Source organism: Ornithodoros turicata, chromosome 5 (genome assembly GCF_037126465.1).
Source record: "Ornithodoros turicata isolate Travis chromosome 5, ASM3712646v1, whole genome shotgun sequence".
NCBI lineage: Eukaryota > Metazoa > Arthropoda > Arachnida > Ixodida > Argasidae > Ornithodoros > Ornithodoros turicata.
In genome coordinates, this window is record NC_088205.1 from 51,368,790 (window position 1) to 51,392,689 (window position 23,900).

General features: G+C 44.4%; 1 protein-coding gene across 2 annotated transcripts in view; it reads left to right on the top strand.

Moving 5' to 3' along the window:
* Window positions 1–305: 305 nt before the first annotated feature.
* LOC135394462 (sister chromatid cohesion protein PDS5 homolog B-like) overlaps window positions 306–23,900 on the top strand; it is a 96,833-nt gene continuing 73,238 nt past the window's right edge. Inside the window, exons 1-7 of one of the 2 annotated variants that reach the window (XM_064625197.1) lie at window positions 306–499; window positions 2,835–2,996; window positions 10,255–10,452; window positions 12,045–12,131; window positions 12,225–12,322; window positions 16,797–16,923; window positions 22,848–22,928. In XM_064625197.1, the coding sequence (XP_064481267.1) occupies window positions 2,892–2,996; window positions 10,255–10,452; window positions 12,045–12,131; window positions 12,225–12,322; window positions 16,797–16,923; window positions 22,848–22,928 (696 nt within the window). In that variant the 5' untranslated portion in view covers window positions 306–499; window positions 2,835–2,891. Of the gene's footprint in view, window positions 500–626; window positions 777–2,834; window positions 2,997–10,254; window positions 10,453–12,044; window positions 12,132–12,224; window positions 12,323–16,796; window positions 16,924–22,847; window positions 22,929–23,900 lie in introns of those variants that run through there. The other variant, XM_064625198.1, reaches the window with a different exon arrangement.

The window sequence follows — 23,900 nt, forward strand, 5'->3', positions numbered from 1 at the left end:
CACTTGGTTGCAAGTAAGCATTTGAACTGCAATGCGGCTTTAATTAATTAAATGTAGTTTGGGCAATCTTTGGCACATCACAAAGTGAGATAATCATGCCACGAACTTTTGCATCTTGGTTTCACGAAATATGTGCCCTGTGCGGCTTACGAAAAATTGCGGTCGAGAAATTGGCTTCTCTCCCTGCAAATGCGCCCTTCTGTGCTTCGCAGAGCCACCTTGGCGCCATCTGGTAGCGAGAACGACTGATCTGCGCATGCGCAATTTGCGAGCGGCCCGCCATCTAGCGTTCTTCCTCTTAGGAAGCAACTGCTGTTAGCAAAAGCATCCACGGTGTTGCGCTGTTTGGCGCCATTTTGATTCAAAGGTGTACGCTTGATGTGTTTTTGTTGGTGGTGTCAAGCAGTTTTTCCTGCACATTTGTGGAATAATCAACCTTCCTGGCATTGATAAACGACCGATTGAAAGCGAACACAAATTGGGCATTCCTGAAACGCTTGTAAGTAACGACAACAAACGTCTGCCGGTGGAAACTGTGAACTTTGCGGCCATTGGCCTAGTTGTATGGCACAAATGCTAAGCCTAAGCACTGGCCCGCATCATAACAAACGATGTTAGAGTAGTCACAGAAACATTTTGTGAAAAGGGAAAAACAGACGATCTGTATGATAACCGAGTGTGCTTATTCGTGTGTCCCCTGATTCAGGATTGTAGTCTCTGTGTGCATAACACTTGGATCTGCCACATCAGGACATCGAGAGTGAACTACAGTTTCGGTCTGTGTTTGTGTTCGTTATTTGGTTTTAGAAGCCGTACAACAAGTGGCGAAGAGTGCTGCATTCGGTATAGCAGCCAGGTCTGCTACACATCGCGTTTTTGCGCCTTGAGCTGTTAGCCGTTCCTAGCTCCTTGTTACGAAATGAACACATCTTGCTTGGCTTCTCTCGTCAACAATCGAGCCAGTCACCTGTGTGTCATACGTCAGCAGTCAACAACCACAGAACTAGCAGTCGTTTAGCTATTGTTAGTTATACATTGGTTACGTGAGATGTCACTCAACTGCACGGCAGTCTCGTAATTGGAGTTTTCATGGGGCTTGACTGCTTGCTATCGTCACAAGAGTTAAAGCGACACAAAAGTAATGAAGTCTGTGCTCTGCATCGTATAATATCATAGAGCAGCCTGCTTCATTCTCATCGTGCTGCATATCTTTACTTCTACAGATTTGCACGAAGAATGCACTTGACATCATGGCTGCTTTGTGATATTGGGAACACATTTTATGCATGCTTAATACATTTACAGTGGCTGCTCTAGTAAGTTGCAGCACAGCCACAGGATTGTCAGGATGACCTCAGAACAACACTTGTAACGCTGCCATCATGCGAACGTTGGTTCTGCAGCTTCATATTTCTTCAGACACTGCTCAGGTGCGGACTATCAGGCCTTGACACTGAAGCTTAATGTCGTTCTAGGCTTCATTATCCAGATGTGAACATTGAAATACGAATTCCCATATCAGAATTGAATAATGTGCTGTGAGACTGAATATATTAGAATTGTTTCGAGTCACTACTCTATATCCGGTCCCCTAATATTGAGCAGTTTTCGGAGCTTTTAATGTTGAAACATCCCTTTGATAGTTCATGTTTTCCTTCTGTCGTACACAGTGATGGCAAATAGTCCCGTGTCGGTAGTGCATCCAACATATTTTGTGCATTCTGTGTAGGGTTACACAGTAGTGTCATCTATCATTTTGTCATATCGTCATGTATGCCAGCCGTGTCCACGTGAAATGTTACTGCCACGAAACTGCGTCAGAATACAGCTGCAGTCAGTCTCATGGTAACCATCAACTAGTTATAAGTTGACTTAACATGGCGAATCAGAGAGCAGGACATCTGCATATAGCATGCAGGAACAGCTGTGTAGAAGTTACCTGTAAGCGACAACAGTTTGTCGCCACACAAGGGAGAGGGTAAATTTGGAGAAGCCACGTTACAAAGTCTCTTTTCATTTACAAGACAGCACTAAGGGGGCATTTATAGACTGGCATGGTTCTCCGCGTGGGTCCACTGAAGAAACCACATGCACCTCGAACTGTTGGCAGTTACCCCCTTACTTGGGAGAGGGGCAAATGAGGCACTAGGGGAGAGATGGAGACTGAGGTGCTGCATAGACAGCTGGTCTACTTGCATAGTGTACTGTTGCTGTCCAAATTTTAGAAAAAGCACGCTAGAAGCGTCTCAGATTGCAAATGCAAGCCACAAGCTGAGCTCTGCGAAGTACAGGTCCTGACAAATGTTTACAGAGTGGTGTATATCGTCATCGTAGCGATACCGTTGCAGCAAATGGGAGGAGATGGAGTTCCAGACATGCACCATTACGTTCGCTGCTACACTGTCGCTGAGATAAAGAAATGCGCCACACTGATGTTCCGTAAACTTTTGTCGGGATCTGTACCACGAATTACCCCGGGCCAACCAACGTTGTTCGATTCACCCTACTGTTCCAGTGATTTGAGACCTTTGGCCATAACTGTGCTGCTGCTTTTTAATTGTTATGTGTTTCCATTTAGCACCTGTCTCTAATAATGTGTTCTAATTCACTGTAAAAGAGTACAGTGTCTAGTACTGTCAATTAATGTGCTAAAGTGCACATTCACTTAAAGGTTGGATTAGCTAGAGCTAGATTTCGTAAACCTGTATCTAGCATCGGGACAAATCTTTTAGATACTTACACCTGACTGAACAAAATCGCAATTTTTTAATCCTTTGCGAGTGTTGTTACAAAGTGTACCTGAAGTTAACATATTCCCTAATTCAATGTTGCAGACTGGTGTGACGGGTATTGGCATAATGGTGTGGTGAAACAAGAAGGGCGAAGCAGCCATGCCTAAGGCTGTGCAACCAACACCTACGCGAGTCTTCTACCCCACGGGGGTAAAAGAGGTGTCCGACGACCTCAGCACCGATGACTTGGTGCGACGACTCAAGGTATGTCATCACGAGAGCTTGTTGTGTTGTGGACGTGGGTCGATACGCTAAAGTTGGAATGATGTAGGAATTAGAACCATGGTGTTTCTGGTGAAATGAATCCAGCTCAAGTACCAAAATTGTGCATCACATGTACTCTATGAATAGAGCCTCAAGTTTTAGGGTCAAACCCGATTTTTACCTGGCATATTGTCCTCATCTGTAGGAGTGCACACTAGCTTCTTTGGCAGCAAATGCCATTTGTATGAAACCAGTACAGTTTATGCATAATGTAAAACCCTGAGAATTGGGAAAAAAAATATTTCTCGAAAACTTCTATCTATCTATGAACCAAATTATAGATTGGTGCAGAGTGTAAATATTGCGTGAAATCCAGGTATAAGTCTGGTATATGATCTGGCAGCACTGCTTTGGTACCCATTGTCCTTGTCTTGAGTGGTATGTAATGGTGTGTCGGAAACCTTTCTTCAGAGCAGGCAGTTCCACTGTCAAAATCTCATTGATTTCCAAATCTATGAGGATTTGGAGGTCGATGTGGTCATAAACACCACGTTCTCCGTTAAGCGCTCGATTTCCAAGACTCAGAGATTTATGCACTCGCCGGCCCACACTCTGGAGCTACTGACAGAGAGATCAACACTCTTTAGAGCACGATGGTGCACTCATCAAATGCATGACTCAGGGCACAATGGTAACAATCCAACACAGCGTTTTACTAATGCTTATGTACCTTACAAAGCTAGAAAGAAACAGTAGGTTTGAATGCTTCAACAATTGCAATGAGGTTAAGAACAAGCAACATAGATTAAGAAACACACAATTTACATAGAAATGGTCTTAAAGGGACTATGAAACGATTTTTTTCTCCGTTTCGTTCGAAAGAAGACATTTTTCTGAGTCTAGAACCGAAATTTTACTTTCGTCGCGCGAGCGGATTTCTCGGGAGCGAATTTAAACGGAGCGGCGAAGGGAGGACAGATGGCGCCGCGCCGTGACGAGCTGCCGAGCGGAGACACAACGGGTAACTTGACGCGACCACGGCCGGCTCAGCAACACGTCATCGTGACGTGTTGCCGAGCCGAGGAATCCTGCCAGGAGCATGCGCCGTAGGATCCCGCGTATGCGTTCATCGGGAGTGGAAATCTCCAAGACAGCAGCTTTCGCGCGATCGGCAGATTTCGGCAGTGGCGGCAGCCACAGCGCGAGCTCGCGGCATTACTTGCCATTGTGCAACACCGGTGACGTAACGGGGAACCGAAGAGCGGTCCGTACAGTTACACCATCGGCAGGGAAATATGCGCGGGAGAGGACGAACGCGGAAGAGACATTTCCAGCGCGCGCTCCTCGCAGAGTGGAGCGATTTCGTCCGGAAAAATTTGTGGCATATTAGTTTCTCTGCGGGAAGAACAGTTTCCATCGAAAAAAAGTATGGGGGTTCGGGAAATTTCATAGTCCCTTTAAGTACACGTTTTTGACAGTACAACGGATAATTTCAAAGTCTTAGCTGTTTTGCACAGAAGGTCTGAATGTCCGTTGTCAGGATGGTGCCGTGATGAGTTGTGTATTGAGGCAGGGTCCTTGTCTTCGTCTGTTGTCCCTGCAGTTTCTTCCACGATGCACCAGAACAAACGAACTCACCGACATCTCCCCTTGGGGACTGACGCTGCCACAGGCTTCTAAACCATGACTGAGGTTCCTGGGTCTGGTTCACTGCTTATTTTGCTTGTTCTGTACTTTTTCTTCAGTACCAGGAAGGAGGATTTCCACACGCACGCACACTCGTTGCTGTCATTTGACACTCGTGACCACAGGGCCAGGGGCCTACTGCTCTCCCCAATGTTCGGTCCCCAAACATAAACGCAAATTGCTTTTCCCAGGAAAAGGGCCATTTCGTCGTCTAGACAAAGTGCATGATGTAAAAAGACAACGGCAGCCCTCAGCTGCTGTACTTTTGGCTCCACAGCCCTTGTTCAAAAAGTTCCCAAACTCCGGAATCACTGATTTGTCGCACTGCCCCCTCTTTCAAGGATATTAATGAGTTAACACTTCAAACCTCGCTGAGGACGAGGTTCAAACTGTGTAATCACACCAGCTTTCGACGGAACACGTGAAAGCTTAGCACATCTCGAATAACACAATGGGATGACATTTTGAAAAGCTCTGTATATGACACATGCATACACATGGCTTATTCCACTGCATTGCAGATGCACATGTCCTGTACACAGTAAAGCTAATGAAAATAACTAAGAGAACATTTACAGTGCGGTACAATAAAGAGCATAAATGGGTAACCGTGTAACACATTAAAGGGGCTGTAAACAGGTGCAAAAGGTGCACATTTCTTTGTGTTATATTATTGAAACTGATGCAGTGAAAACCCCTTGCAATTACTAGCGCCCAAAAACAAAAGGCGCTTGCATACGTATGAAATATTCACTGCACTCTTTCGCGTTTAGCTCCGCCCCGCGCTCTAACTTTACGTCCATTTTGACGTAGCGCTTTCCTCACCAATTACGATCGAGTGTTACACGTATGATTTTATTTCAAATGCGGAATTGGACTAGATGAACGTGAATCCTCTTCTATTCAAAATCTAAACAGTTACAGCCTCAAACTGAAAAAGAAATGCATTTAATTTAGGTATAATACGCCCACTACATTTTCTGGGCAGTAGCACGCAGCACACCACGAGCGCAAATGAATATCCGGGACTACAGTTCCGGAATCTTAGGTAGGTGCGCGATGGAACATCTTCGAATGGTTCAGACAACTGTGCTGCCGTACTTTGGTTTGAGCCACGCGGCATCGCATCACCAGCTCGCGTGTTACAGTGGATAGCGTGCTGGCAATGTCACGTCGTGACTGGGAGGAACCCGGGTTCGAATCGCGTCATGTGACAGCAGCCCAACTGTTGACGTTTGCGCCAGCCGGAGATGTTGAAGATGTCATGACGTTGAATTTCGGAACCACGGAGCGCAAAACGTCGTTTCACACAAACAAATTGAGTGCTCCGACTCACAGCTGATAACGAAGTATGTTTATAGGCTGGTAATTTGAAACGTTATGTGCGCAGCTTGGCCCCCCGATTGGACGGCAAAACGCTACGTAGCCATGTGATGTATGCGCGGTGGAGAGAGGCTAGAGTTTTCTCGTGAGTTTTGCAACTATTGCTGAGGCTGTCCTCAAGCTGAATTGCATGTACCTCAACTGATACAGGCCACTTGGTGTCGAAAATGCTGTTTTTGTTTTTGACACTTCACTTCAATCTTCCCCCTGGCAAGGTTGAGTTTAGTGAAGGCATATATGCATCAGACAATCTCAAGGATGCGAGCAACAAGGATGGCATTGGGCCTTCGAAAATCAGTGCAAACTTTGTTTGTTCCTTTGGGTTTCTTTTTGATCAGAACTGAAGAATGGTAGGAAGAATTGGACTTTTCTATAACTCACAGCTGAAGCGTTCCCTCCATCTCTCGTACGGCGAAAGGAAGAGGATATTTCTTCACGCGCACAGGACAGTCTGATGCAGTCAGTAAGTTGCATTCCACCGAATTAGTGCCGCCGGGCAAGTCGTACAATATTTTTTGATGCGCTTCCGCATGTCACTCCTCTGTTGTGTGCTTAGCTCCTCTGCGGCAATTACATCTTCTCTCATTTCTCGTAATGTGGTTGGAAACCCCATGTTGACGGGTCCCATCATTGTCCACTTCATATTAATTCCTCACACTAACTGACGCCAACATGGTGGTTACCTGTGGTGCGGGTTCTGTTTGTTTATACATCTTCAGCATGTTTCCATGGAATAGCTTTTTGTGTCCAAGGTCAATAATGTAGTCAGCTTCCCCCTTCTTTTCAATTACTTTGAAGGGTCCTTTCCATTGCATCATTAATTTATTGCCTTCCGTTGAAAGTGACAGTAGGACTCGTCTCGCGCCTGGAGTTGTCGGTCTCTGGTTATACTGACTGACTTTGTCTGTGTCCCCCAGTCTCGGGTTTTTAAGTTATGGCTCGCTTGCTACCTCTACCTCTCTATCCTCTCGTTTATATTGTCTGTTTTGTATCACTGGGACACGTTCTTCAGTTCTTCTGGGTGATTTGACATGTTTCTTCACCTCTTTACCAATCTGTGCTCCACCCCATAACTGTTCCAAAATTGTCAGTCGCTAGTAAAATTCTGTCATAATTCTTTCTGTTGTCCATTTTGCTCCTTGATGTCCAGCCATTATTCCATTATGTGACAATTCCAAAACCATAAGCCTGAAGTTCTCAGGTACTATTAGCTGAATTGTCTCCTTGCTAGACGATTTGTACTTCCAATGAAGCAAATCTTTTTCTTCATAAAGTAGATAGCTGCCTTGACGCCGATTCTTGCTCTTGAACTGTTTTCCGATGGGTGTAAAAACTTTTGCAAAGTCTGATCTTCCTTCTGCTCTTAACTGATGGCTTCGCTCGATATGCCTTTGCTTAGGAGTGGAGTTCTCAACTGCAGGAAATCTTCCCATTGCTTTTTTGGACTGTTGTCTAGTACTCACCGCAGGTATCTTATAAGGGACTTATTTGAGAACCGGTTTGCCTTTCACTACACTCGGCACATTCTTTTCTAGCTCTTGAATGTTCCTTTGAGCCAGCAGCTACTCCGTTTTGGGGTTCTTTTTTCTAGAACGTGAAGAAAAAACAATGTACAAGTTTCCGGCGATGCAGAATCACAAATAACAAAGACTGTTAAGAGCATCAACTGTTTACTATATACATAAAAACAAGACTTTCGTGCAGTAGGCTGCACTTCTTCAGGTTTGAGGACCTGTTACAAGTGGTGAAGCATATATCAAAAACCGAGTCACATGGTACAAGAGAAAAGGGTAAGGGTGAAGAGAACTACAAACGCAATACAAATATCAACAAAAATGAAAAACAAAATGCAATGAATAGGAGGTGGCTGGACAAGGTCAGACAGACATACAGACGAGTCGGAGTTGTACGTGGAGTCAACCAATGAACATCACATGAATAGGCACAGTAGCCAGTGTAGTTTTTTTTATTATAATTCAATGACACATTTTCTGGGACACCCTGTATGCTTCACCACTTGTAACAGGTCCTCAAACCTGAAGAAGTGCAGCCTACTGCACGAAAGTCCTGTTTTTATGCATATAGTAAACAGTTGATGCTCTTAACCGTCTTTGTTATTTTTATTCTTTTTTCTAGTTTGGATCATGTTCGTCAATGCAGCGCATTCCTAGTATGACGTCAAATAAAGGATCCTCCATGCATCCTGCCTCTATCTCCTCCATGTAGTATTGTGATTGAATGTGAATGGTGCCCACAGGTAGCATCCTGACCTTGTGATCATGTAGATATACAGTCATCGTCTTTCCTGTCAGCTGCTTGGCCGTAATCAGTGCCTTGTTGACAATGAAAGTGTTACAACCTGTACCTCAGAGAACTGACGTGTTTCCCATCTATGATGCCTTCCACAGCCGGCAAGCTGTTCTCCTCTGGCGGACATTTGCCCTTGCATGCAGCATTTACCACAGGCAAATTCTCTCCGCTCTTGAGCTCCACGTATGCTCTCTGAACGCATGTCAGTACAGAATTTTTGGCCCTATCCTTCTTTGCAGTACCGTTACTCCTGAAACTTGGAGCTCTTGTGCCCTCTACGTCCACATTTGTAGCAAATTATGTGAGAGTTTCCTCGAGATATGTTTGTACGACAATTAGAGGCTTTGTGTCGGAACCTATTGCAGATCAGGCATCGCTGACCTGGTGCCTTTCCCGTCGGTTCCTCTTTTTCCCAACGTGGGAGCGACTTGCTTCTCTGAAACTCCGCTTTCACTACTATTCTTCCCTAGGTTGCCCTTGCGAGTTCATGAACTGGTCCGCTAACACGGACAAGTTTTCCCTGGTCTTTGGCTTCCTCTCTTTGATGAATAATGCCAGCCTTGGATCACTTCTTCCTAAGCACCCTTCTCGGATCATCAGTTGTTTGACATCTTTGTTGACATTCTTTCTTTGCTCCTGCTCGCTGCAACCACCTTTCCCAGTAGGTATTAAGCCAGGCGTAAGCCCTTAGGTATTAAGGTAGCCCAGCGCTAAGCTGCCGTTTCCCCATCTGCGAGTGGTGCAGTCTTCAAGATCAAGAGACAAAGGCAGCGCACAATCATCTGCGTAAGAAGGCCAGGAGAAACTGTTTCAGGATCTTAGCAGCGAAAATTGTTGTTTTCATGGTTGGTTTCATTTCCTCGTTGGAACTTGCTGGAAGCTTCGTTGGTCTGTAGCAACAATTTTATGGCAGTCATTTTGCCAGAAAGCTGGTTAGAAAATTTGAAAAAGTTAGAAAGTAAGAAAGTTAAAAGAGTATTAGAAAGCTAGCCAGAAAGGAAATTATCATTTCGATGACTGGTCAATCTCAAAGCACAATAGTAAACAGACTGATTCGGTGTGACTGTTCGCACTTCTCAATGCCTTATTCATAGAGCGTTATTCAGTGGGCATGTTATTGTGTGTTCAGGTTAAATGAGATAAACCCCGTTTTAACCCCCCTGCCCCCGATCTGCATCATCGTTACTCAGGGTAAAACCTGAACAATCCTGACTTGGCAAGCAGACCTGAAACTAGCTTGCCAACTAAGCCACGAATGTGGCCACTAGAGAGTGCTAAGTACCACACATTCAGCACAGCTGTTCTGCATCTTGTGTTCATCTCAAATGCGAGACTATCTCTTTCTTATGTTCTACCCGAAAATCTCCTTTTTTGCAAGATATCACCTCAATTTTACCCTGTTTCACGGCTCCCAGATTTTTACCGAGTGATTTAAAAAAAAACATAAAACTCCGAACCTCAAGGCCCTACTTATTCATGAGTTTATGCGATTTCTCAGTCCCTGGAGCTGACTGGAATACTTATAAGTGCTTACTGAGGAAATGTCTAACAACCGTAATTAATACATCATATTCGTGAATGTGCTTTCTTTTTCTCAAAACTACTTTCTGAAATGCTAAACTATGGTATCTAGACAAGTTGCACTTTGAGACTGCATTTTAGGAGGGAACAAAAACGGTTGCTCAACTGTATCTTTCACAATACAATGAATTGAGTAAGTCGCTAAATAAGACTGATTTTGTACTGCGTGAATATGGTGCATGTCCTTTAACTAATTTACCTTTACTTCAAGTCCTTCTCGTGGTCTCCAGAGTTTCGTTACGGAAGAGTTTGGAATCTTGGCTTGATTTTCTCATGTGCCTTGCATTGTTATTTGTAGGAATGTGCACAGGCATTCCAAAATATGAGCCAGGACGATGACAACAGTCGATATGTTGGGCTTGCGTTACATCTGGCAGGGGAGGGCTTCATGGAGCACAGCAGCAAAGACGTTCGACTCCTGGTTGCTTGCTGCATTGCAGACGTCTTTCGTGTGTTTGCACCAGAGGCTCCATATAAAGATCCGCAACAGCTCAAGGTAATTATATGCGTTACATCATCCTACAGAAACTTGTCAGGTTGATGTGCATTTGCATCGAAGCTGTAAATGAGGTGTGTGAGGATGTGATGACTACTCGCGTTCTCTGTTCAGGGTGACTAGGGCCCGGTTTCACCAATGCCAGTTAACTTGAACTGGTGAACCGAGATCATGGGTTGCTAAAGCTTGAAGTTCACACTGCATTTTTTTTTTTTTTTTTTTTTGCAAGTGTTAGATGGTGACGTGACTAATGTTTCAGTGACAATAACTCCCCTTAGTGAAGCAGAGTTGAGCATTAAATTCAAGTTAAGGGATCGTTGATCTCAGTTAAAATGTTAATCGGCATTGGTGAAACCGGGCGGTAGTGCTTTCACTAATTTAGTCTGTATGAGGCGTATTTGACAGAGAGGATTTGCCCTGTTGCATTGTTAGTAATGTAGCATCAAATTTTGTGACATCAAGAGTGTAAATCTTTGGGCCTCTTGGTTCTGCATGATACAGTGAAAATTCACTTGAACTAACTTCAAGAGTTCACTTAAGTGAAAGTTCACTAAACTGAAATGAGTACAGGGTAGCTTACTGTCACGAATTAAAATAAAGCTGTGGTGTGTAAATGATATTTAAAGATATTTATTTTTCATTATTCACAAGTGCACTGAGATATCCGGTAGTACTTAGCAGAAACCATCACTTTCGCAAATCAGACCGTGATGCTGTTTCACAATGTCCGCTTCGCACTTTTCGTAATCCCAACCTCATAAAACTTTGTCTCTCATCTAATGACGGGCTTGTTTGTGTAATGCACATATTTTTCTGAGGAAAACAAAAGGTCACAAAGCACACACATCACAGAAACGAGGAAAGAATGGGAACATTCATTCTGGTCTGTTACGCGCCATTCTGCTGCATGTGACTGCATTCTGACTGCCCTTTGGCTACGACACAAATTTGGCGTTCTAATGAAGTTCTAGTCGAAAGCCAACATGGCGGAGGCCACGATGAATAAAAAAGCATGCAGTGGGGCCGTAGAAAAGATACGTAGAACTGAAATTTGCACTACATTAGGATTCGTTAAACTGGAGATTATTTATATTGGGTACGATAGAGTTTCGGTGGGGGATTCTAGCAAAGTTCGTTCATCTGAATAGTTCGTGGAAGTGACGTTCGTTCAAGTGGTGTTTTACTGTACAATGTGTAACATGTTGCTGTACAAGGTTCTTCCTTTAAGTAGAACACGAAGAACGAGAAAGCATAACCACTTGCGAATTTCCTTTTATTATGAAAACCACATTTGTTTTAGCAAAAATTGAGGTTTTGCTCTGTAAGAGATTGTTCTTAAATTATAGCATGTATTGTAACGGCAATACTCTGTATTTCTTCCTGTGGCCTGCGTATACATTAGAAACGCAAAGTACATTCACAAATTGGGTATTTTCTACAAAGGTAACATACGTTTGATGTGAATATGCACAAATGATGCATACAACAAACTGGTCTAGCAGTCTTCGCTTTAACTTGTGAAATGAGTTACTGCTGACCGTAAGGACGTGAGACTGTACTAATGACAGGCTACTTTGTTTTTTCTTTGGTAGACTATCTTCATGTTTTTTATTGAACAACTGCGAGGCCTCGAAGATCCTAAGGACCCAACATTCAAACGCTATTTTTATCTACTTGAGGTAGGTTAAGTGTCCCGATTTTATTGTTTATTGTAGAAATTATACACATATGTACTCACATATTCTTATACTTTGCATCTTCTCATACATCAGAACCTGGCATGGGTCAAGTCCTTCAACATTTGCATTGAACTGGAAGAGAACCAGACCATTTTTAGACACCTTTTCTCACTCATATTTTCAATTGTCAAGTAAGTCCTTCTTAGGTTCTCTTTCATGATGGGCAGAATTCAGCCGTATATAGTGAAACTTCACTTGAACAAACTTCAAGGTACCGTGTTTGCACGATTGTACCGCACATTTTTTTGGGTCAAAATATGCTTTCAAAACCGCCTGTGGGCCTGGCAAAAGCTGGCCGCCTGCATGGCCGTACGCATCGCGTTTTCGTAGCGATCACGTCACAACGGTTAAGTCATTTCTTTTGTTTTGTTCGGAATACGAGAGTGACACACGACATTTGTGTGGAGTCGCGCCTCGTGCAGTATCCAGCCACGTCACAGAAGCAATTTCGCTACTATGCAACGTTCAAGCAGAAGGCAATTCTTCTGGCGGAGAAGGACAGAAACTGAGCAGCATCACGTGCATCCATGACTGGAGAAAGCAGAAGGAAAACATTTTCTCCTGCAAAGGCTCCAGGAAAGGGTTCAATGCACCGAAGCATGGCCGTTCCCCAGAGTTGAAAGAAGCGCTGGCAGGCTACGTAAAGGAGTTTTGCCAGCTGCCAGCGTCTTCGGACACCATCAGAGTCACGGCATTGCAGCTTGCCGACAGCCAGAGGTTACCCCGATCTCTCTTCAAATGGAGCAGGGGTTGTATTTGGAAATTCATGAGGCGAAAGGGATTTTCACTGCGGTGGCGGACGAGCATTTGCCAGAAACTGCCAGCTGCTATGAAGAAAAGTTGATTGTGTTCCAGCAGTTCGTGATCAGGCTTCGACGATCACACAATTATATGGCTGGACAGATCGGTGACGCCGACCAAACTCTGATATTTTTTATATGACCTTCAGTTACACTGTGGAGTCAAAGGGCACCAGCCAGGTACGGATTCTTTTGTCCGGCAGCGAGAAGAACCGCGTCACAGCCATGCTCTCCTGCACAGTGGGCGGACACAAGCTGAAACCATATCTCATCTTCAAGAGGAAGACTTTCACCGGGAAGACAAGCGACCAGGGGCTGACTTGGGGGTGCACGCTATGGTGGTAGTGGATTCCTTCACGCATCACATCGGCAACCGTGTGAAAGACAAACTCTCTCTCTCACACACTGCCCTTGTCATCATCCCTGGCGGAATGACGTCTCAGTTACAGCCACTCGACGTGTGCTTAAACAAGAGAAGCCAATAAAGGACCACGTGCGTGCGGCGTACAACGACTGGCTCCTAAATGACTAGCACGCTCTAACAGCGGCTGGGCGCTTGAAGAGAAGTGATGCTTGGAGAGTTGGCAAACTGGGTTCGCAACGTTTGGAAGGCACTACCGCCACTGATGGTTGCGCACTCATTAAAGGTATGTGGCACGTCCAACGTGTTGGACGGAAGCGAAGACTGTCAGTGGAAAGTGACAAAGAACTTTCGTCAGACTCTGACAGTGACATGTAGCAGCGCTACGTTCTAACCTCTTTCTGTGACATATAAAAGACATTTTGATTTTTGATATTGATTTTTTCAGCAGTAGAATCCTCAATGAATGAGCTTTTTCCAGTTTTGGGGGCAAAACGCACCTGCACGTTAGAATCGAGGGCACGTGAGAATCTTGCAAATACGGTATATCAAGAAAGAGTTCACTTAAGGGAAAGTTTGCTAAGCTGAAGTGAGTATGGAGTACACTGCTGTCACAAATTGCTATAAAAACAAGGTGTTTAAGTGATAGTCAACTTTCTGCCGTAGATTCCACCGTTGATGAAACAAAGACGCCCTGACAAAAGTTATCGTGAAAGGGTGGTGGTAGGGGGATGACCTACTAGCTACAATAACTGTTTAATTACAGTATACACGGTGTCCCAGAAAACGTGTCATTGAATTATAATAAAAAAACTACACCACCTAGAGTCATGCGGTCAACGGCATTTGTTCGTACTGAGTTTTTGCCACCTCCTCATGTGAATGTCGTGTAACGTAAGTTTAATTATGTCAATTTTTGCGGGCTTAAGTCGGAAATTTGCCTAGTAAAGGTCACCTTTTTGCCCCACCAATGTGAAGGGCGTGTCTAATTTAGTCAAATTAATGATAATTGACAGGGATACTCAGGAGCTATCCCATCGGAAAAAATAGCCGAATATCATGCTCTACAGAGGTCGCACAGAATAGCGCACGATGAATTTTTCAGCGCAATCTTTGTCAGTCCGACGAAAGGAGGTTGGAAACCCAGCCCTCCCTGACATCGCAGAAAGAGATAAAGCAAGCACGGCTTATCACGTCCGACTTTCGCTGGAATAATGCTTTCCCTCTCCCAATTTTAGGAACTGTTACTTTTTCTACTATCACTCTGTGGGCTGGCTTTGGAACCTCCTTTCGTCGCACTAAGAGCGATTGCGCTCAAAAAGTCATCGCGCGCTATGGTCCGGTGCTCTGAAAAGCATGATATTCGGCTATTTTTCCCGATGGGATACTCCGTGAATATCACTGTGAATTATCATGAACTTGAGTGAATTCGGCACGCTCTTGATATTGGTGGGGTAAAAAAGTGACCTTTACTTGGCAAATTTCCGAGTTCAGTTCGCAAATATCTACATAATTAAATTCTAAGTACATGACATTCACATTAGGAGGTGGCAAAAACCTAATAAGAACAAATGCTGTTGACCGCATGATTCTAGGTGGCGTAGTTTTTTTATTATAATTCAATGACACGTTTTCTGGGACACCCTGTATACATGGTACGCGTTACCTCAGGTCGAGACTGACCGTCTCTTCTCAAACTCGGATGTAGTCTTGTGCTGTCGAGTTTGTTTTCTTTCTGTTGTTCGTCCGGGCCTTTTTATTTACAGACATCAGAGTACCGGCCAAACGTCCTCAACGAATCACAGTGACAACTTCACTTTCCCAATGCTCTGATTCGGCACATTAAAATCCGTGCAGCCAATAAGATCCACCCTGGAAGAGCTTACTCAAAAATACACCAAGCCATAAACACAGTTGTCATGACTTAATGCAAGTCCATTAGTGGCAATCCATAAACCATACGGAAACAGCGGATTAGCCTGTTCCCAGACACTCTTTCTAGTATACGTATAAAGAAAGTCAACCTTCACGTGGCCAGTCGTCTTTGTCACTCCTTCAGTCTAAAGTCCCAACCACGACACAGCAACTCTAACCGATTAGCGTGTCGTCCCAGGTGTGGTTTTGTTAACAATGGGCAAGGTCCAGACCCTTGTGACAAACAAACAAACAAAAGCATTCTGTACGCTCCATAATACTGCAGACTGAGGCCACTTAGAAAATAAAATCGTACACACATCATGATGACAATAATATTAAGAGATGCAGTACTTAGCAGATACTGATTGATCTCTATTATTCACAAATGCACTCAGATGCTTTCTGGTACTTGGAACTTGGCACTTTGGCACAGCAAAAGTTGTAATGTCGTTTCGCAATGTCTGATTAGCGTTCTTCCAGACAGACTGTTCCATGTCACGCTTATATTTTGCACAGAAGAACAGTCGCTCGCTCCAGCATGCACAATACTAAGAAGAGCGACGAAAGACTGAGAATTTTCGCGTCACTCTGCTGCATGTGCCTGCTGTGTCTGTGCATGGCTATGGCTATGATGCAAATTTAGCATGCTAGACAAGAAAAGTGATTATAGTTCCAGACATGGAAGATCCAGCTGGCCATTCTAGTTCAAAGCCAACATGGCAGCGTCCAACATGGAGCAAGAGGTGTGCAGTAGATCAGTAAAAAAGATTGATAGAACCAAAATTTGTCAAGCTTCAGTTCGTTAAACTGGAAATTTATTTGCATCGGATACAATAGCATATGGCGGGGGATTCTACCATGGTTGGTGGTCTGAGTAGTTTGTTCAAGTGACTTTCGTTCAAGTGGTGTTCCACAGTATTTTGTTTGTAGGCCACTGCAGGCCAGTGACATGGCTGTGTGCATGGCTCTTATATTTCCACAGTGCAACAAAGGCAAACATCTAGCAAAGCTTCTCACAAAGGAGTCTGAGTTTGGAGATATGCACAATGCAAACCATTATCAATGAGCATTGATAGCATTACATAAATTATGTTAGCCAGCACAAACTGATCGTCTTAACAACACACAGCATCAACTACTGTACATCGCGATTACTTTGCATTCCCATCATGAAGTGTTTGTGGTCGTTTGATCAGGACTTCTGTATGCAATCCACAAATGTCCTGCATACAAGATGTTTGGGCCAAAGATCAAATGAACAACAAAGTTTTCTCCTTGCATAATTATCGCTTCCCCTCTACAGCAGTAGATTTTTGGGTTAAAATGTACATTAATGATGCAAATCAATACGGCAATTCAGTGTGGTTCGCAGTGAATTATCATTTTTGAAACTCATTTTCGCTAGCTATGTGGCCTGATGTGCAAAGGTTCTCTATCTCCAACACAGAATGTACTTTTTCCACTTACCTCGAAACTTGTTTCCATGCACTGGTTCCCTGTATAATATGTTGCACCAATTGCGTGCAGTGACAACCACTCAAGCAAAGTGAAGAGCTTCATGCTGGACATGATGTGCCCTCTCATCACAGAAGCCGACACTGTTTCTCAGGGGCTACTGGACATCATTTTGCTACAAATTATTGAACCTCAAAAAGTATGTCTTTCAGCTTCCTTTTCAGAGCATGTTCTAACAGTAAGAAGCATGTTTTTGGTACAGCCATATGCCTCACTTGAGTTCTCCCTCAACCGACAATTTGAAATTAACAAAATTAAAGTAGTAACTTGAACCAGGCCTGTTCTTTTCTTCGTCATCTACATTGATGCTACTTTGCTACTTGGTGGCTTTGTTAGGCTCAGTGATGAGGGTTGCTTCGAAAATAACGCCTCTAAATTTTTAATGTGAAAAGCACAACAGATGCAGGGATAACAATAATTCCATTGAATTGATTGAATTGAATTGAGCTGGTCTTCAGGTACAAACTTTTTTGCAGTCGCCACTATTGGCGATGCATTTTTGCCAGCAATGAACGTGTGCCTTCGTGTCACGTTCATAAATATATGCACCAACAGATTTCAGCCTCTTTCCCACAGCTACAGTAATGTCGTCGTTATCAGGGAAATGTTGCTCACGTGGTCTGTCCTTCATGGGCTCCAAGAAGTGGGGAAAATTTGGGGAAGAATCAGGTAAAACCCGACAACCTTAGGCCCTATTTGTAATCTTCCTGCTGGTGCAGATGAGTTCGTCAAAGTGCCGGTCATTTCTTGGAGTGACAGCTGTCCAGGGTAGAGTCACACGCCCGAGACCCTTCAATGGCGAGTTGCTAAGCTGCGCCAAAACTTGATTTTTCTTGCGCCAGAACACTTCTAGGCACTTCCATCACTGGCACCTCCACTCCTTCACGTGACTCAGATTTCCAGAGAGTTTACAAGCATTTGTAAGAGAAAGCGTCTTTTTCATGAAAGTGGTACAAAAGGATGGAAGGGGTGGAATGTGTAATGCGGCTTCTTTGGGCTTTGCCCTCCTTATCCTCCTCTTTGCGTGGTGAAGGGAAGAATGCACGAACAGGTCCAGAGGCTTCCCGATAAAGAGATTTTGAGTTATCCGGTTTTTCCCCCAAAGTCCCTTGAGATAAGAAGAGCCAAATACATGGCAACAATAAGGGAATATTCTCTGATGAGAGAAAAACTTGAAGTTATCCTGAATTTAGAGATATCAGAGTTAATGGGGTTCTACTGTACATCAGTTCCATCTGTGGGAACAATGCCGTAAATGGGTTACCGTAAATTTTTGCTGCACAAAATGCAAAACTTTTACATCCTACTAAAGTCACAAGGCTTCTAGCCATTGCCACGGGTTCCACGACACTTCTTAGGACTAGCGTACTGGTGATATACGGGATGGGCTTCGAGCATTGGAGGCTTTAGTCATACTCGCAGATTTCTTTGTCCTCAAAATTTTTAAGCTTCACCTTCTAGATTTCATTTTTGGCATTACCACGAGGGTTACAATAGCAGGGAAATATGTGGGATCAAGTCTGCTCCCACTGGACGTGGTGTCACTTCTGCTCGTGTAACCGTGGGCCTGACTGCCCATGAGGAAGATGGCTTCCTCAGGTTGCCAGACTGTGGGGGTTGTACTGGACCTGAACTTGCCTTCTTATGCCACACCCCCTCCTCAGCATTTTACAGTGTGTCAAATTTGTTGTAAAAAAAGAAGAAGAAATAAAAATATCTTCGGGGACGCTTCTAGACGTAAAGAGGCAATAGCTCTGCGAGTTCTAGATTGCGACGAAACCGTTACGAAACAGGCCTATATTTTATCGATGAAAGATGAAAGTCACTGAAAAGGTTAGCCTAAAAGGTTAGAACATCAGTTCTTTCATGTCTATATTTTATGACAACGACCCACGGTACAACACATTGCTGGAAGGTAGAGAAAGAATGAGCAGACGACTGTACCGAATAACTGATTTTCGGTTCTCAGTGTGCATTCCAGCACGTTTGAGATACAGTGGACTCTCGTTAATTCGAACTCGAGGGGGCCGGGGTATTTGTTGGAATAAACCGGAGTTCGAACTAACGGGAGACGCTCTCCTGGAAGGGGGCTTGGGCGGAGGGAGCGCATGCAGATGTGTAGCAACGCACTTCGAGTTGTGTTTTACGTTCGCGGTACCGGTGTCACTTCAAGACGCATTTATATTGGCGTAATTCAAATCGTTACTGCTGCCGAACTCCGCCGCTACCATTGTTACGTTCCCGTTATGCTCCCGATGCCGAACCGATGTTACAGCGGAGAAAACTCCCAGAGTGTCGCCACGGTCCATTGATGCTCTCTCTGGTCACGAAACTCTGCCGGAGAACAATAGGTCAGGTTTGCCTAGGGGGAACCGCCGCCGCGCGGAGGCGCGCGCGTTGCTACTTGGGGAGAAAACGCCAGCTGATACGGGTAAATGCCTCTTCTTTTGCCTGCGTTTCTACCAGTGTAGACACTTCTTCCTGAAATCCACGTGCATCTTTAAACTGTGAATAGATTTCGGCTAATCTATGCATGCCACAGACGTGTTGTATCCCAGCGTGTCGCTCGGGATATGATAATTCTGGTGAAAAAGTATCGTTTTTCGCGTTGCCGACTGATGCCATCAAGCGAGACAAGTGGAAGCGTTCGATACCTCAGAAAGAGGACTCGCGTTTCAGCTTTGAGTCAAAGTGGACACGTGTGTGCGAGAAGCACTTTGGCACATCCGACATTGTCAGAGCGGACGAATTCCTCATGACACGCGAAGCTCTGAATGACACCGCAAGCAAAGAGAAGGTCACCATGCCTCGCGACAGGTCAAAGCTGCGTCCTGAAGCCGTGCCACGAATTTTTGACGGGTGTCCGCAATACTAGAGAACCCCAAAACCTAAAAGTTGTGCAACGACGAGGCTGCCAGCAGCGAAACCGTTCTCGAAAAGGAAACTGATGAGTTGTGGTGGTAGAAGCTCGGCGCCTCTCATTGACGTTGGAACAGGAGAACTCTGCGTTCAAGACAGACAGCTAGGCGCATCAGAGTAGAATGTGCGTTACTATTCATAGAAGCCCTTTGAAACTTCTCTGTTGTAACATATGAATGCAATGCAGCCAACAAGAGGCCATAATAACACGCATTCATTAATTTATCTTTTCTGGCCTGCAGTAAAACTTGCAACAATTCCTGTCGGACTGATTCACATGTGTGCATAAAAGCAGAACTTGACCAAATAAAGCGGAAGCTGTGGGACACACAATAGAAGCAGTACACCCTGCTGAGAAAGTTGGCACAGGTCTGTGCAGTCTTCAAGGTGTCACATGTACCTCACACATATATATATGTCCGGGTCCTAGCGTTGGATGCAGTGCGCACTAAATCCAGAAAACAACTGAAGAGCTTAATTTTTTTTAGATGTCGGCTGCACTTCTTTGCCCGCAAAAAACAAAAAAGAAGAAGAAAAAAACAAGAAGCTTAACCTGGCTACACCCAGATCACGCCCTGTTGCAGGTGGCAGGAAAGATTCACCACTGTCGGTGAACAGTGCAAATAAGTCTGGCCATCCAAGGCCGTAAGGCATTTGGTCATTTCATGAGTTGCCCTGGAAAATTGTTTCTGCCGATTATCATAATTGATTATGTAAAGCCCAGTCACTCACTGCCATTGATGTTCTGTGATATAAAGTCCTCATTGCCAGTGCCGCTGATTATGATCACTGTTGTTTCGCGAATCATAAAATGTATAATACAGTCATAAAATGTAGTTAATGAAAGCCTCCATGGAAACATGTTGCAATAGCAGTACTGTGGAGTTCTGCTACCTAAAATAGTAAATTTGCAATAAATGATGATTGGGTTCATTGCTGTAGCGCAGGTGGAGTCTTCATTTTTTCAGACATTAAACGCGATCGAAACACTTACAGTAAAGCGTGTCGATGAGATAACTGCCTAAACACAGCGTTTTTAAGTGACAAAGCGCCGCTGCAAATCTGCTATCAGTCCCATTTGGACGTCGGTATGTGAAAGCCATTTCTAGCTGAAAGTTCTCCTCCGTCCGCAGCCGATTATGCTGCTCAGAGAGCTATATATCGCTGCACACCCGTGCACGTGTAAAATAAAACAAAAGTCAAAAACGTTGAACAACATTATTTGGTTTGTTGTGCTCAAAACCACCCGAAACGGCCAGCACAGCCCACGCGCGAACGTACGGCTATGATGAGCCAGACGCGACCGTCACCACCTGCTGCTTACGCGCGCGCCGCCGCGCGGCAGCTCCGGTCCCTAGGCTAACTTTCCGGCGGAGTTTCGTGACCAGAGAGAGTATCAAAGGACCGTGGCGTCGCTCTGGCCGCGTTACGACTTTCAAGGAAATACAGGACTTATATGTTCACAAGAATTCACTTACAGAAATTATGAAGCAACTTAGGGTTGAAAGCAGTCAGTATTTCGCTCTTGCGACTGTTTCCTTTAGCGGGACTGTTAGCATCGCTTTTGATTCGGACACAAGTTCAAGCGTGGCATATATCCGCATTTTTCTCGGAAGAAAAATGGCGCACTGTCATATCCAGCGCCGATGCTACACCAGATGCACTTGGTAAAGGCACTGGTTCGCGAGAGACAGGTTCGCGGCTTGGGTCGTCTGAATCTTCGTCGCTACACTCCCTACGGTCCTCTGGCCTAGTTTGGCTGGCGCACGCGGCGTCGACGATGTCTGCGTCAGTTAAGAGCCCAGTCTCTACGCCGTCGTCTCTGCTGACATGGTGCAAGTTAGGGAAATAAAGGATGGCTGTGAACGGGTTGTAGAACGATATCGACAGTCGCGAAGTCCTAAAAATGAGTGACGGCACGCGAACACACCTCCTCCACCCTTGACGGCCTCAATAGGTAGAGAGAGAAAGAGGAGAGGGACAAAGGGAGAATGCAAGCGTTCGCGTAAACTCCTTGCTGTCGTGGAGAGGAGAGAGCGTCCTTGAACAGCGCAAAATGCGGAAAGAGGACGGGAAGCGTACGGAAGGTCAATAACCAGGGAGATATGGGGCGCTGTGACCCGTTCCTGTCTGACGCGCGAGCGCTGTTGGTTCGAATTATGCGATGTATACGCTCGTCTGTTTGAATTACCGGGAGTGTCTCACCATTGAAATACATGTGGTTTGGACGGGACTCGGACGAGAGTTCGAATTATCCGGAGGTTCGAATTAAGAGATTTCGAATTAACGAGATTCTACTGTACTCGCTTTTTCAAGCAATCAATGATTTCAAGAGTACGGAGTTTCGTCGCCGCTTTAGTGCCATTATAGGTATTTTTCTATGTTTAATCGGGGTTTAATCGGGGTTTTTAATATACACCAAAATAGGCACTTGTAGCACTGTTAAATCAATACAGGAGGTTCCCCAACACCCAGTTTGTGCTCCGGTATATTGAAAAGGCACTATTACAACCACACGAAAAAAAAAAGGCATTTGCCTAGGAATCTGGGGTCTAACTATGACGTAGAGCCATAGAGCAACCAGTCAAAGCACAAGGCGTCACTTCCTGTTCATTTCATGGAGCTGCCCTGCACCACTTGGCACCAAGGTCGGTGGAGGCCTCGAAAATGGGAGATTTTTAAAACTCAGTAGCGTAAAAAATAATAGGATGTGGGAGGTGGGACTATGCATACGAAATTGCATGTAGTGAGATTTCTAGCATGTAGTGAGATCTTTATTCTTTAGAAAGTTCTATCCATGTGGTTTCTCAACCCCTTGAAGACACAGCTCTGAACACACTCCTGTCCTGTCATTTGCAAGATGGCAACAAAGTTTCTGAGGCCATGGTGGGAATCTTCAAACCTGATACAGGAACTGGAAACTTCCTTTGATATCATGGGCATGCAAAATATATTAGGAAGCATTATTTTTGAAGCAACCCACTTATTTGTCTTTCTATACGTTGCCTACGTAAATGTTCCACGTGTTAGAAGACGCAGTAGTATAGTGTACACTGTATAACTTACGCAGCATGTGTCTGTCCTTCACTCAGAAATGATGTGTGCAAAAAACATTGTCTCTAACATGTTGTTTGCCTAACTCAGACGCACAACAAGAATGCTTATGGGTTGGCAAAGGATATTCTGAAGAGGACACTGAGTACCATAGAGCCCTACATACAGTCAGTGAGTAGTCTTTGGCTTTACTTAAAAAGGATCACAATGCTGCAGTGTCTCATTGTATAGCTAGTATTTCTTCTATGATTCCATTGCTCTATTCTTCTCGTCAGATGTAAAAGCAATACCCAATTTCTGCATGAATATTTTTAGGGCCCTCAGTTTTCGGGTTTTATTTTTTGTGAAAATCGGGGATAAATATCGGGTTGAAAATCAGGACCTGCCAAACAGGGTAAAATCGGGTGATATACTGAGAAGTGATGTATTTTCGGGTGAAAAAAAAAAGATACTTTTATGTGTTGAAATTAATTAATTAATAATTGGGGGTTTACGTCGCGAGACAACTGAGATCATGAGCGACACCACAGCGGTTGGTCTGTGGAGTGTTGAAATTAAGAGAAAGAATATTTATTAAGAGTCTGGTAGATAATTCACTGTATAACCACTAAGGCTTGCACTGGCCCCTGTGTATAAAAAGAATAAGTTGCATGTTCAGTAAAGCATCATCCATTGATGAGCATTGAGAGCATGCTCGCGTTGGTATGCCTCGTATATCGTTGGCTGTTGCTGCATCCTCTTTACTACTCCGCGTACTTTGCTGATACAAGATACTAGGTACTCCCTACAAGATTTGAAAGTTGGCTTCACCTAACACTTCCGTGTATTGCGTGCAAACCCCACTTCAAGGAACGCTGAGCGTTGCGTAACTCTTTGTTTCTTCGCTGTTTAGCGTGATTTTTCCTGATTCCTTTGCTATTTTTGGTAACAGCACAAGAAAGGGTCTCGTCGACGTCCACGGAAAGCACTAACAGCACAAAAATTCAACACTGACACAACACAACAGTTTTCAACTTACTTATTGACACAAGCTGTCTACATGTATGTAGCAGACTACATTTCTTCGGGTGTGAAAAACATAGGGCATTTTTGGTACGAAACCCGGGTATTACTTTGGTATTACATTGCTATTCTGCAAGGAGG